The sequence below is a fragment of the Melopsittacus undulatus genome, chromosome Z (assembly GCF_012275295.1).
Source record: "Melopsittacus undulatus isolate bMelUnd1 chromosome Z, bMelUnd1.mat.Z, whole genome shotgun sequence".
Taxonomy (NCBI): domain Eukaryota; kingdom Metazoa; phylum Chordata; class Aves; order Psittaciformes; family Psittaculidae; genus Melopsittacus; species Melopsittacus undulatus.
The window spans coordinates 3229694-3243622 of record NC_047557.1 but is presented as its reverse complement, the minus strand read 5'-3'; the positions used below and the strand labels follow the sequence as shown (position 1 = coordinate 3243622).

Sequence of the window (13929 nt, the reverse complement as noted above, 5' to 3'; positions counted from 1 at the left end):
CAGTAAAGTCTTTTCCCTTTGTACATCTCCACAGGTAACAGCTGCAGGTAAAGTTACGTAAATGCTCCAGGGAAGAGGGGAGTGAACCTGTCCATAAAGCAAAAGAGATTATAAAACCATTCTTTACTGCCTTCCTCTCATCAAGCCTTTTTTGGGAAAAGGGCATACTGCAGCTAAGGCTCCAAGTTTAAAGGAGGACACGCACATTTTGGGTAATATCCAAGAGGAGATCAGGAAGACTAACACTGAGGAATGGTAGGTATGTCTTATGATGAACAGCTTAAAATACTTAGCTTTGAAATGGCAGAATAGGGGATCTAATTGAGGTACAAAAATATCTAACATGGCAAGAAAGGATCGAGGTATGATACTTCAACATGGTAAGGACAAAGTACAAAGTGCTGAGCTGAGGTTAGGGTCAGGAGTAAGCCAAGTGTCTGCCCCTGAATGTGATATGGAAAGGGGTCCACAGGGTGCTCTTCTTCCAACTCCAGATATTCCAGAGGTTAAGAACACATAGACTTGAATACACACAAAACACACTACCAAAGAAGCACTATACAGTTTATAGGACTGAGGCTGAGACCAAGCTGCTGCTCTGCTTTTTCTGGCATGGTGGAATAACAAACATCTTCCTCCTAGTAAGAACAACTTCCATGAATAATGGTTTGTAGTATATGGACTGAGTAGAAATCAAGAATGAGACATTTAAAAAGTACTGACCTGAGTTAATTCTGTTTCTAACAAGATTACTGAGAGTTCTACCATTGATTTCGATCAGCCTTGAGTTGGGAGATTGCAATTTAAAAGTATAAAGTTTTCTAATGCTCTCAACTGTCAGTCATAAATGTTCATAAAAGATGTCTGGCCAAATCTGCAACAGCCTGAGAAAGTAGGAAACAGACTTCGACTCCTCCATCAGTATATTTCTTTGGCATATTACTGTAGTTAAATTCACTCCCCGCAGTAACTGCATTTAAATAGGTAAACAAAGAAGAGGTGAATTAAACTGTGAATCAGAATTGCATTAGGAAAGCACATGCAGGATGGAAACAAAAAAGGAAGAGAAAAAGTAGCAGAACAAATAAAAGAAGGAAAGCAAAGGAAATTACTTAGACATAGATGTTTCCCATGTAATTTAGACAATGCATGTCAAAGAGTTTAAAAAACAGAAAAGCTAATTTTAAACATGGGATCATTACCAGTGATTACCAGAGGTGGAACTTTGCCATTTGCTCAATTTGCCCTAATGCTATTTCTTTCTAAAATTAGTACATTTCCCCAGTGTGTGATGATGATGATGACAAGGAAAGGCTTTATAAAAGATGCAATAACCAGAAACACTTTTTAGTGCAGAGATGCTATGTCCTGCCCAGTCACTGTAAGCAAATTTCTCATTGAGGTTTATGGGCATCACTAAGCACAGGACTTACCCTAACAAATAAGAGTATGAGTAATGTTGTGCCTTGCATTAGAGAAACTCTGTGAAGTGGGATGTCTTAGCAATAAAGACCTTTAGTTTCAGGTAAATGTCAAAGCAATATTTTGATCCTAATTAGGAATGGTAAATGTTGAATCAGTATGTGGTCAAATAAACACTGGCACAATGTAAGTGTAGCAGGAGAGGGTGAAAAAACCCCAGAAAATTAACAAAACAGCAGTAATTCTGAAGGGCTTGTCAAGACCAGCTGTCAAGAAGCAGCAGGAAGCAAAGCCTGTTGCCGCAATCCAAACAAGAGACAACTGCTGCAGAAGTGGGGACTTTAATAGCAGAGGATATCAAGCAATTATGAGTCTTTTGAACTGTAAGGCAAGAATGAACAAGTGGATAGATTGCAGCATGAAGATTCATACCCATGCTGCCATTCCACTGAGATCCCACCTCAGGGATGTTTCACCACCTTTCTAAAGCATGAAGGCAAGGTGACAATTCAGCTCAGACAAGAAGCAAGGCTTTTAAAAGGGAGCTATTCTACAGCTAATAAAGGGGGAAGACCAAGCTCAGCTGGCAGTCCTGTCTGGGCTTTAACCAGATAGCAGGCATGACTATGCAGCAGAATTTATTCAAGAGAGACCCATGTGCTTGGAAGGTATAAGAGCAGTTTGATGGACGTGGCTGAGTAATGAAGTGACCAACATCTGTGGGTAACAAAGACCCAGTGACAACAAGAGTATCACACAAGTGGTGCAAGCAGAGTGCATGGAAAAGTACCCCCACCACTCCAGTGCCAACACATTCCCCAGAAACCACCAGGTCATCTCATATAATCCCAGCCAGCAAGCTCTTTCCACTCATCTTTGAAGGTGACAGCTACTACTACCCTCATCCTGCATCTGCCAGAGGAAGACTAAAACCAGAAGCAAGCAAAACCAGACAGAAAATAATGTCATTTTATATCGGTGAAGTTAAGCCAAAATCTGACTCAGCTTGTTTGACTACCACAGATGGTCAAGCAAGGGGAAGCAGAGGAGTCTACAGACTCCTTATCTGGAAAAGTGAAAGGAAGATATAAATGTCCCCAAGAGAAAGACAAATTACTTAATTTTCTTTCTGAGCTCCATCTCTTACCTGCCTTCACTACTCCTGCTCTTTATTTCTAGCAGTTTTCATATTCCTTCTCCATACACAGTCTTCCTATCAAAAAAGCCTTTAGGAGATGACAGCAAGCCCAGCATTTTTAACACCAGCTCTTACTTCAGTTAAAAGCTAATAGAATACATATTAATTCTGAATATATCATTAATACTGTAATTATTACATTTCTATAGGCCTCGTCATGTTGTTGCATTACAGGGTTTCAAACTACCCAAACACAGGAAACACAGACAGTCCAGGTCATGCATAGGCTCCCTAGAGTCAATGGAAAATCACTTCCTTTCACTGCATCTCAGTTTCCTTATTTCATACTTCTCATGCCATTAAGAGGAGAAACTGAAGACTTCAGTGTTAAATTACCATACTACTGTCTTTGCAAATGGAAAGAAATGCCTCTACCCTGTTAGCAGCTAGGTATTAGAAAGTCAGGCGGTTAATTTTGCTGAAGATCCAGTTCCTTCTTTCTGCGAAATAAGGAAACTATGACTCACTGTGTCCACAGGGTGTATGGAAAATAAAATGAAAACAGTGGTATGCATGACTGACCTGCAGATGAGCATAATTGAAAACACTCACAAAAATGGATCAGAGAACCAGAGGAAATTGGGTAAGAAATGGGAATATCAGGAGTCTCCAATGTGACAGACTACTGTGCACAAGTGAAGACAAGGATAATGGCCAACAGAGATAATAATAATCATAGAATCATAAAATGGCTTTTATTGGAAAGGACATTAAAGCTAATCCAGTTCCATTTCCCTGCCACAGGCAGGGACACCTTCCACTAGAGCAGGTTGCTCCAAGACCCTGTGTGCAACCTGGCCTTGAACACTGCCAGGGATGGGGCAGCCACGGCTTCCCTGGGCACCCTGTGCCAGCGCCTCAGCACCCTCACAGGGAAGAACTTCTGCCTAAGAGCTCATCTCAATCTATCCTCTGGCAGGTTAAAGCCATTCCTCTTGGCCTGTCCCTACAGGCCCTTGTCCAAAGCCCCTCTCCAGGTTTCCTGCAGCCCCTTTAGGCACTGGAGCTGCTCTAAGGTCTCCCCTTAAGGAGCCTTCTCTTGAGGCTGAACCACTCCAGCTTTCTCAGCCTGGCTCCAGAGCAGAGCTGCTCCACATATCTCTATGGCCACCTCTGGCCTCACTCCAGCAGCTCCAAGTCCCTCTTGTGTTGTTGCCCCATAGCTGGATGCAGGACTGCAGGGGAAGGGGTGTCTCATGAAAATATGTGGTAGAGAAGGAATAGTATATTCTCAGAGAAGAAAGAAATCCAATAATACAGGTCCCATGAGAAGAAATATACGGATAGAGAATGTTGGAAAAAGGCACATCTGAAGGCAGATGCAGGGACTGTGAGAATGAAGACCTCGGGTCCAAGAGGACTTGGTTCGAGACCATCTTAAAAACCTGAACATAGACAAGTCCATGAAACCTGATGAAATCCATCCACAGGTCCTGAGGGAGCTGGCGAATGAAGTTCCTAAGACACTGGCCATCATATTTGAAAAATCATGGAAGTCAGGTGAAGTTCCCAACCACTGGAAAAAGGAAATATCATCCCCACTTTCAAGAAGGGGAAAATGGATGACCCGGGGAATTACAGCCCAGTCAGTCTCACCTTTGTGCCTGGCAAAATCTTGGAGCAAATTCTCCTGGAAGGCATGCTAGGGCACATGAAAAACAACAAGGTGCTTCATGGCAGCCAGCATGGCTTCGCTAAGGGCAAATCCTGCCTGACCAATTTCGTGGCCTTCTATGATGGGGTTACGGAACTGATGGACAGGGATAGAGCAGTTGATGTCATCTACCTGGACCTGTGCAAAGCGTTTGATACTGTCCCACACAACATCCTTGTCTCTAAATTGGAGAGACATCAATTTGATAGGTGGACCACTCGGTGGATAAAGAACTGGCTGGATGGGTGCATGCAAAGAGTTGTGGTGAATGGCTCAATGTCCAGCTGGAGACCAGTAATGAGTGGTGTCCCTCAGGGGTCAGAGTTGGGACCGGTCTTGTTCAGCATCTTTGTCAGTGACATGGACAGTGGGATTGAGTGTGCCCTCAGCAAGTTTGCTGATGACACCAAGCTGTGTGGTTCAGTTGACACACTGGAGGGAAGGAATGCCATCCAGAGGAACCTTGACATGCTTGTGAGGTGAGCTGATGCCAACCTCATGAAGTTTAACCATGACAAGTGCAAGGTCCTACACCTGGGTCAGAGCAATCCCAGGCACAGCTACAGGTTGGGCAGAGAAGAAATTCAGTGCAACCCTGTGGAGGAAGACTTGGGGGTGCTGGTTGATGAGAAAATGAACATGAGCCAGCTTCAGTGTGTGCTCGCAGCCCAGAAAGCCAACCGTATCCTGTGCTGTATTAAAAGAAGTGTGACCAGCAGGTCAAAGGAGGTGATCCTGCCCCTCTACTCTGCTCTTGTGAGACCTCACTTGGAGTATTGTGTTAAGTTCTGGTGTCCTCAGCATAAAAAGGACATGGAACTGTTGGAACAAGTCCAGAGGAGGCCACGAGGATGACCAGGGTACTGGAGCCCCTCCTGTATGAAGATAGGCTGAAAAAGCTGGGGTTGTTCAGCCTGGAGAAGAGAAGGCTGTGTGGAGACCTCATAGCAGCCTTCCAGTATCTGAAGGGGGCCTACAGGGATGCTGATGAGGGACTCTTCATTAGAGACTGTAGTGACAGGACAAGGGGTAACAGGTTAAAACTTAAAAAGGGGAGGTTTAGATTGGATATAAGGAAGAAATTCTTTCCTGTGAGGGTGGTGAGGCACTGGAATGGGTTGCCTAGGGAGATTATGAATGCTCCATCCCTGTCAGTGTTCAGGGCCAGGCTGGACAAGGCCTTGGGTGGCATGGTTTAGTGTGAGGTGTCCCTGCCCATTGCAGAGGGGTTGGAACTTGATGATCTTGAGGTCCTTTCCAACCCTAACTATTCTATGATTTTACTCTATGATTCTATGATTACATCACACATTTGGCCATATTATATCAGGGACAAGCTTGGCTCTGCATGTTACAGGAAAATGATAGTATTAAATTGGTGGAGGAGTGTATTTTGACTAGCACGAAGAGCTGATTTGGAAACATAGGTGGGAAGCTTCTGGATTCTAACTACTATTATAAAGAAATTGGGTTTGTTTCAGGTAGCACTTTTCATGCTTGGGTTAAATTTTGAATCAGATATCCACATCCAACATCTGAAAAAAAATATATATAATCACTTTCTAAGAAAGATGAAACAGACATAATGCCAAAACTCAAGTGGTCTGCTTAAAACGGGACACAGTGTTGACAAGGACTTTCAGGACATCGAAGGATACCTTTCAAAACAATATAATCTTTCATTTTTTCCTCTATGACTGGAAGATAAACATCCAATGAGTAGCAGATAATCTGCATCAATTGTATTTGTAAGAATTATTCATTATTAAAATATTATTTGTACTAATTTGGGGCAACTCAAAAGCCACAACAGAATGATCTGACAGTGAGGCAGATTGTTTTCTTTACCATAAAAAAATTATAATCAAGCCAAACATTTTAAGATAGATACCAGTAAATTCTGACATTTGGCATTGCAGCTCACTGCAAAGCTAACCTGGTGCATCATCAGTACCACAAGCAATCTCACTATAGCATTAGCATCTGACTGAGCTAATCACTTTGCATCTCACTTTTCCAGAATTAATATGTTCACTATCCGGTCAAATGCCCCTACACTGCAATATATTCTTCAGCATACCCACAGTGCCCCATTTGCACTAAGGGCTCACGCTGAAAATGATGAACAAAATGCCATTTAGAGTTGATGTGCCTGTACCCAGTATCAGCCACAGGGGTAGGCAGCATTCCCCCTCACAGAAGCTAATGGCTCAATCTCCTCCTACCTCCAAACTGCTGACTGCCCAAGATTTTCAGCTAGGACAATGAAAAGCCTAGCTTTGGCTGTATTTGTTCTTACAGAGAATGCAATGAAACTACCAGTGACAGAGACTGCTTTTAAGGTTTTCATCATGAACACTAAAGCATAAAAGTAGCTAAATAAAGAGAACGTAGCAGGACAGTGATTATCTGCAGGACTGATGAAAAAGCAAAATGGATGCAAGCAACAGAGGGCAAGGATGCCTCAAAGAAATGAGAGGTTAAGTCCACAGTTTGCCTGAGGGAGGCAGGGACTGCTGAGCAATGAATACACTTGAATTAAAGAATGAGAAATGAAATGAAAAAGCAATCAAGGGTAAGAATGAGGAATGTCGAAAAGTAAGAAAATGCAAAGCTTTGCACAGTGTTTATGTCTAAACCAAATCCAGCAAGTGAAAGATCAGGAAACTCCAATAAGGTCAAAAATAAAAAACTGGATTACCAGGAGGTCTGTAACACTGGCCATGGAGGTCAGTGATTGAGGATGTGATCATGCATAGCACTGGGGAGACACGGGTCAGCACAGCTCAAATCATGAGAATGGGTTCTGGGCTTGGCTTTCTACACATGTAGCTGAGATTGATCTTTTTACCTGCCCATACACAGAGAGAGGGGAAGCAGCTCTTTTTCCCAAAATTATGGCAGGTTGTAACAGATGGTTTTGAAGGAAATGTCACAGGGTTTAAACCACTTTTGATGACAGGCCTTTGATTCACAGGTGTTGAATGCTAAGGCATTTGCATAACTCAACCATTACCTTGTCATACAGAGGCAACAGATCTGGGTCAAGTGCAGAAAGCAGATTTGGCCTAGATATTCAGCCAAATATTAAGGAGCTGTTTGCATGGGCAGAAGTGGGCCTAGATCCCTGCACAACAAAGTTGAAGCAAGCTGCCACAGGGTATTATATGAATTAGAATTAGGATTTAATTTTCTCTGTATTAATCAGTAAGCCACATTTTGGCTAGTAAATGGGACACCTGTAATCCACTACTCCAAGTCAAGAAGCTTCTGTAGAGCTCCCAAAGCCCAGTAAAAAAATCATATAATTACAGACTGGTTTGGGTTGGAAGGGACCTTAAGGCTCATGCAGTTCCATGACCCCTGACACAGGTAGGGACACTTTTCACTAGACCTGGTTGCTCCAAGCCCTGTCCAACCTGGCCTTGAGCACTGCCAGGGGTGGAGCATGAGCACTAGAATGCTTCCACAGTTAGAACTGGATGAGTTTTAAAGTCCCTTCCAACTCAAACCATTACTGTGATTTTATGATCTTAACGGCAGAGGTGCAACACAACAGTGCTAGAATAAAGCAAATCTAGAAGGAAGAGGCGCACAAACTCTGCCTGTTTTCTGCATCAGAGCCAGGGAACACAAGAGAGGAAGTAACATACCCTCATGCTCTGGTACTAAAACTTCAGCCACTTGATGCTTTTCTTTAAAAGCATTTTATACAACAGGTCAGGAAAACACTCCAAGTATCGTATGATAAGATTTTGGTTTTGGAACAGTTTTCAGGATGAAAGTCTCTGTTGCAGCCTGTGGTAGAGCTGTGATTGTTTACAATTTTTTTCAGAGCTTTAACCCAGAGCTCACATACTTGTGAGCTCTCTCTTTTGCTGTAAGGAAACAGAAGCTTTACATAAAGCAATCAATAGCAGCAATGGGAAGGGGAATGGGATGACCAGAGGGGATGACTTTGCAGGCAGCTGAGTTAATCTATCAGCTCACTGTTCATTCTGCCTTCTTCATCCCATTGCTGCCTCTCCTCTGAGCTCTCCCCCAGCACAGGCTTCAGTGCTTCTCAGATCTCTCAGAAAGCTGATTCAGTTCAGGTCTTGGCAAGGTCAGTTAGGCAGGATGGGGATGCCAGCACCCTGTGCCCCATATGCTTGAAATGCTCTTGGGAATACCCTGTAGTAAGAAAAGCATGGCCGGAATCTCAGCTTCTCCAGTCACTTTATGGTGATGGCCATATCCAACAGATACACATATTGGTGTATACAGCTTCAAGAATTTATTGTCTCCTGAAGCTTCCAGTGCTCTTCTCCTCTAGAGAAAACCAACCAAAACCAAGACCTGCTCTGCAGCTCCATGAGGGATTCATGGAAGTGACTCACAGGTACCATGGTATTTTGCTGGGATAATATTTCACTCTAATGAGACATGGAAGAGGCACAGAGCTGTATGTTGAGAGATGACTCACAACGTGACCTTCAGCTTATGCTGCCTGGGAAAGATGCTTAAATGGAAAGAGACTTTTAATACTGGAATAGATCATCTTAGGACATGGTTAGCATCTTCACAGGGTATTATGAACAGATCAGAGGAGCAGACAGCAGGTATGGGACAGGATGTGGCTGTAGTTCCTCAAGAGCCCAGCTCAGGACAAAATACAACTCAGGCCACATGCAGCATCCATGTCTGCACTGTAGCTACTGCTGTCACTGTTATAAGACATGATCTTGTCTTACAGCATGGTACAGAATAAATGATCTCTCAAGTCATAGTCCAGGTTTATTTTCTGTGGGTTTATTCTTTATTTTCCTACAGTGTGCAAAAGGAAAAAAAAAAAAAGCTATCTTTCTTGCATGGGTAAGGAAAAGGGTAAAGATGTCTGAGGATTGATTTAAAACTGTTGAAGAAAATCTGCTCCAGAAATACCAAAATGGTGGCATAACCTCAAGTTATGAGCAGCTGATATTAATTATAGGGTACACACACATAAGAGAGATGTTTTATTCTCATTTAAAAGATGTAAGGCTTTCAAATAACACAGGCTGCCTGCATAGTAAGGCTTGCTGTTTCTTGCTGTGTGATTCTTTGAGTTATTGTAAATGCCCCCTTTGACAGACCTCAGGGTAATCTCTGTTTAAAGTCTTTAATAGCTTTCAAAACGTGTTCTCCTCACTTGGCTGGAAAAAAACTAACCAAAAAAAAGCAGTTTTAAACAGGTAGATTCCCTTCTTCAGCTGATTCTCACCCTGTGCAGAAGTTAGGCTGTTAAAAAACAGCATTCAGTGAATTTCCTGCCAATAGAATATCAGTATATAACAAAGTATTGCTCTGATACTTTTCCCCTGCCAAAGCAGGCAAAGGACTGTCCTATTGATCTCTCCTGTGCTAAAGGTTGGGAGATGAAGATATGGACTCTTTCAACATTTTTTACTGTAGAGGCATTTTCCTGATGTAATCCAGGATTATTCCCTGCTGGCCAAACACAAGCCCACAAAAAAAGGCCAGCTAGTCCTCAGCTGAGCATCTGATTCAAAAGGAAATTCAGCTGAAAGCTGAGCATTGGAAAGATGAGTCAATACAAAAGCAAGCAGCAGCTCTGGATTTAAGCAGAAGTCCACAGCATTTAACCTACTTTAGCAGATCAATGCAGTGGATTTTTAATCATCACATTAATCCTAAAATAAAAATAATTACCCCAGAGATCCATGTTAAAGTCCCTTCATTATATCTCATTTCATCATCCTTTTTACTCAGGATCAGGGGCTACAGAGACCAGAGCTTCCCAATGTCACTCTCCAGCTTGTAATTTAACTCTCTCATTAGGATACAGCGATAAGGCACTGGCCTTGCTGAGAGTATCCACATCCATCCCACTTCAGGGACAACTGAAAAAGGGGAAAAAAATATGGGAAAGATTCTGCTTTCTAATGGCATAGTACCAAACAGCAGGGGAAGCAGCAGAGAACATTATATGGGGGGTGAAAAATATGTGAATACCTAGAAATTCAATCCCTACATTCTCCTCTTCTTCCAGTAATGCCAAGAACTCATTAATAGCTCATTAAGGGGAAAGAGAAGACTTGAGCAGAGGCTGGGCCCCATATCAGTTTTCACAGAGCAGAGTTTATGTCTTGCAGTATCTCTTTCCTGCCTGCAGTTCTGCCACCCCTCAGCCAGGTTTGGGACCACGGCAAACACGGCACCACAAGCCTCCATGGCATACTCCATGGAGAGCTTCAGGTGGGTTTTTATGTCAATAAAACCAGGCTGTTCCCTGCTTGCAAGGACAAGTGTCATGGGACAGCTTACAGCTACATACAGTTAACTTTTCCATCTTTCTCCCAGAAAAGGGTGGTTTATCCACATGGTTTACTGGACCATTCCCTACTCTATACTGTCCACTGCTTCTTTTAGGTCAGATTCCCCTGCTTTGCTGGCCTTTAACCATTTCCATCGTGTTCTTGCAGAGAAACAAGCTATCCCTGTGTTAGGCTGGGCAATTTTCATGTTTCTCTAAATACACTGGGGAGTTTCTTCCCACTGCATTGGAAAGAGGCTCAGAGGCCTGTTATCATTGCAGATGTTGGGATACAAGCAAAGGGTATCATAAAACCGGCAGCATGTTGAATTCTAGTGAGTAAATAGCTTTAGGCTTAGGCAACGTCCCCACGCTCCAGCTTGGCCAGCGGCACCAGAGCTATAAATATCCCGCTTCCCTCTGCAAGAATGCTCTCCAAAACCACCAGCTCTACTGTGGCCCCTGGAGGTACAAGCTGTAACGTGTCCAAGGAACGTCACAGCTGGCATCAGCTTCTAGCAAGGGACTTAATACCGGAGGTTTGTGAAAGGAAATAGTAATTCAAAGGTTACAGCTACCTCTGCATGGAGCAGACTGGCAATCAAACTGCCCAGGAATGGTCACCATCATGTACTGCAGGGAATGAAACTGAGAGAGGGGAAGAGAAAGCGGAAAAGTACCTCTGTGATAATGTTATGGTGACGATGTAGGCTGCTGTGTAAATCACCTTTCTATCATTAATAACTGACAACTCATCCTGCAGTTCCATGAAAGATGAGAACTACCACTTCGAAGAAGAAAGATAAAATGCTTTTTTCTCTGCACTGAGTGGGGCAGGGAGCCTCTTTAAGACTCTTTCATCTGATAAAAAAAGAGGAAAAGAAACAATTATAAGCTGAAATTGAAAATAAAATAAAATAAATAGTGTTTTCCATTCAAAGTGACAAAATGTATGCACATCTCTCTGCTTGAGCACTCTTGATGGCAGAGTGCTCAGAATCAGACTGGGAACTGGACATCACACTTTCTTCATTCCCTGCAGCCTACTGACAACAGGAGAGGCTTCCTGGGCTTGAGGAAGGACAGAGACTGGCCACAGAGATCACTCACTGGAATAGTTTTAGTTGCATCTTCTCATGATTTTACGTTTTCCATTTTTCATTTCAGTCTATACTTGGGATTTGTTTGTCACTACTCCAATCCTGCTGCAGTCATTTTGACTTAGAAAAGCAAGTGTTGATAGGGCTGCAAGACCTCCAGGTCAAATGGAAAAAACTGAGAAAATAAGGCAACTGGTCATAAAGTCATCCTCTCAACACCCAGGAAGATCAGTACGATCCTTATCTACCTAACAAGTTCCTGAAGCCTCCAAAGATGAAGATTTTATAACTCCTGGGTAACCATTTTCTTTAGAAGTTTCCCTTAATGTTTAGATCCCTTCCTGCTGCAACTTAAGTCCATGGCTTCTCATCATGTGGTGAGTCTTTACAGAGATGGGTTTAATACATTCCTCTTCATAGAAATAGTTTGGGTATTTCAAGACAATTATATCCCCCTCTCAATTTTCCCCGAGCCAAACAAACAAGTTTTCTACACTTCTGTTCATTTTTGCTCCTTCCAGCTGAGTCACATCTTTCTGCAAGTGAGGTGCCCAAAAAAAGCGTGCCCCAGCCAAGGCTTCACTTCTATGCAAGGCACACAAATTGTTTTGTGGATAACTACAACACTCCTGTCTATACATATTAATATCATGCTTGCTGTTCCCTCCCAGCAAGAAACATTTGCTGATTTGTCAGTATTTTGCTTGCTCCTGGCACAAGGCAAACAAGTACATCAGTTGAAACCCAAGCAAGAATCAAACCATTGATCTCTCCTGGCAAAAAAGCAGCTAAAATCCAGTAAAAAATTCCACAGCAGCTGCCTACACTACTGAAACCCACTTACCTCAAAGCATGTGAGAGAAACACTTGCTTTTATAAAACTGTACAAGCCGTAACAACTCAGACTAGGTTTAGGTAAAATAAACTCTGTATGGGTCAAGGTTAAACACTTGAAGATCCCCACCGGTGTTTGCTGTAAAAAGAGCAGCATCACTTTTAGATCAAAGACTGATGTGCTTTACAGCAAGTCAGTCTCAGCAGTAATTCATGAGAACACAGCAGTGAAAAATGAAGCACTCCCACTGTTACCTGAAACATTAATATTGCCACTTTGTTTTTACGAATCACATCACATTTATTTCTAAAGACATTAAAGTTCAAGCAATGAGCATACTACCTTAACCTCTCAAGCCATTTCAGCCCAAACTTATATAGGGTGAAAAGCCTCAGTATCAGGGTCAGATCAGGGGCAAACACTCAGGTGGTGCAAGTCAATGTAGTTTAAGCTAAATAAGACCTGGACTTTTACAACAGCTGAGGGTTAAAACACAATCTAAGAAACACAGTAATCATTATATTCTCCCCATCCTTCTCCTTCATTAATAATCTAACAGACATTACCGGTGCCTGATGCACCTTCCTGAAGTGATAAGATACTGTCAGCACAACACCCAGAAGTGATTTGAACTGTTATAATTGTGCTGCTGGATCTCTACCTCAGCTCAGCCCAGTCAGACAACTTTTCCTATTCCATAAAATCCCCCCCTTACCTTTTGAGATAGTTTCTCCCATAGAGGATCTGCTGCAGCAAGGTGACCACGGCAAAGGCGCAGATGAATATGAAGAACAAAGTTCTGTTTCCCAGCAAATCCCTGCTTGACGAAGGGTCAGAGTATCCCATTCTTCTTAAAAGCCACTGAAGCGCTACTCAGGAAAATTCAGTTCATTGTCACCTTCATGCTCTTTTCACTGGGAAGTAGAGAGGAATGCTTCCTGGCTTTTCCGTGAGCAATACAAGGACAAGGTGTCCCATTGTTTAGCCCTGATGACTCTTCCTTGCCCCTTTGGATGTTTACTTCAGGACTGTGCGTAATGGCTTGCTTCCATGGTAAAGTTTCCAGGAGATTCAGATGTGGGTAAAATCTAAAATCGTCTGTCAGTGCTCTTTCAGCACAACCAGCCTGTGCTGTGCAAGAGGCATTCTGTTCCCTCTAAGCCTCTCTTGAAAACCCGCTGCTAGCAATTATCTACTTCAATCCCATTTTCAAATTCCAGATGGGGGAAGCTGCAAATAAACCAGAGAACTACAGCCAATGGCAAACACAGGGCTCCGGCAACCTGCGTTGGAAGCACATATTCGTCAGCTCTTCTTTGCTTCTGCTCAGTGATTCCAACAAAATGTGCTCGCAAGAAGACGTGACCAGGGTGTGCTATTATTGAACAGGCATGTAACGATCATGAGGATTTCGTTCAGTCCCCC

At 42.9% G+C, this 13929-nt stretch overlaps 1 protein-coding gene across 3 annotated transcripts in view; it reads right to left on the bottom strand.

Moving 5' to 3' along the window:
- ST8SIA5 (ST8 alpha-N-acetyl-neuraminide alpha-2,8-sialyltransferase 5) overlaps nt 1-13714 on the bottom strand; it is a 41268-nt gene extending 27554 nt beyond the window's left edge. For all 3 annotated transcript variants that reach the window (XM_013128107.3, XM_005145386.3, XM_013128108.3), the window contains exon 1: nt 13220-13714. In XM_013128107.3, the coding sequence (XP_012983561.2) occupies nt 13220-13350 (131 nt within the window). In that variant the 5' untranslated portion in view covers nt 13351-13714. The remainder of the gene's footprint in view (nt 1-13219) is intronic.
- Nucleotides 13715-13929: the final 215 nt, after the last annotated feature.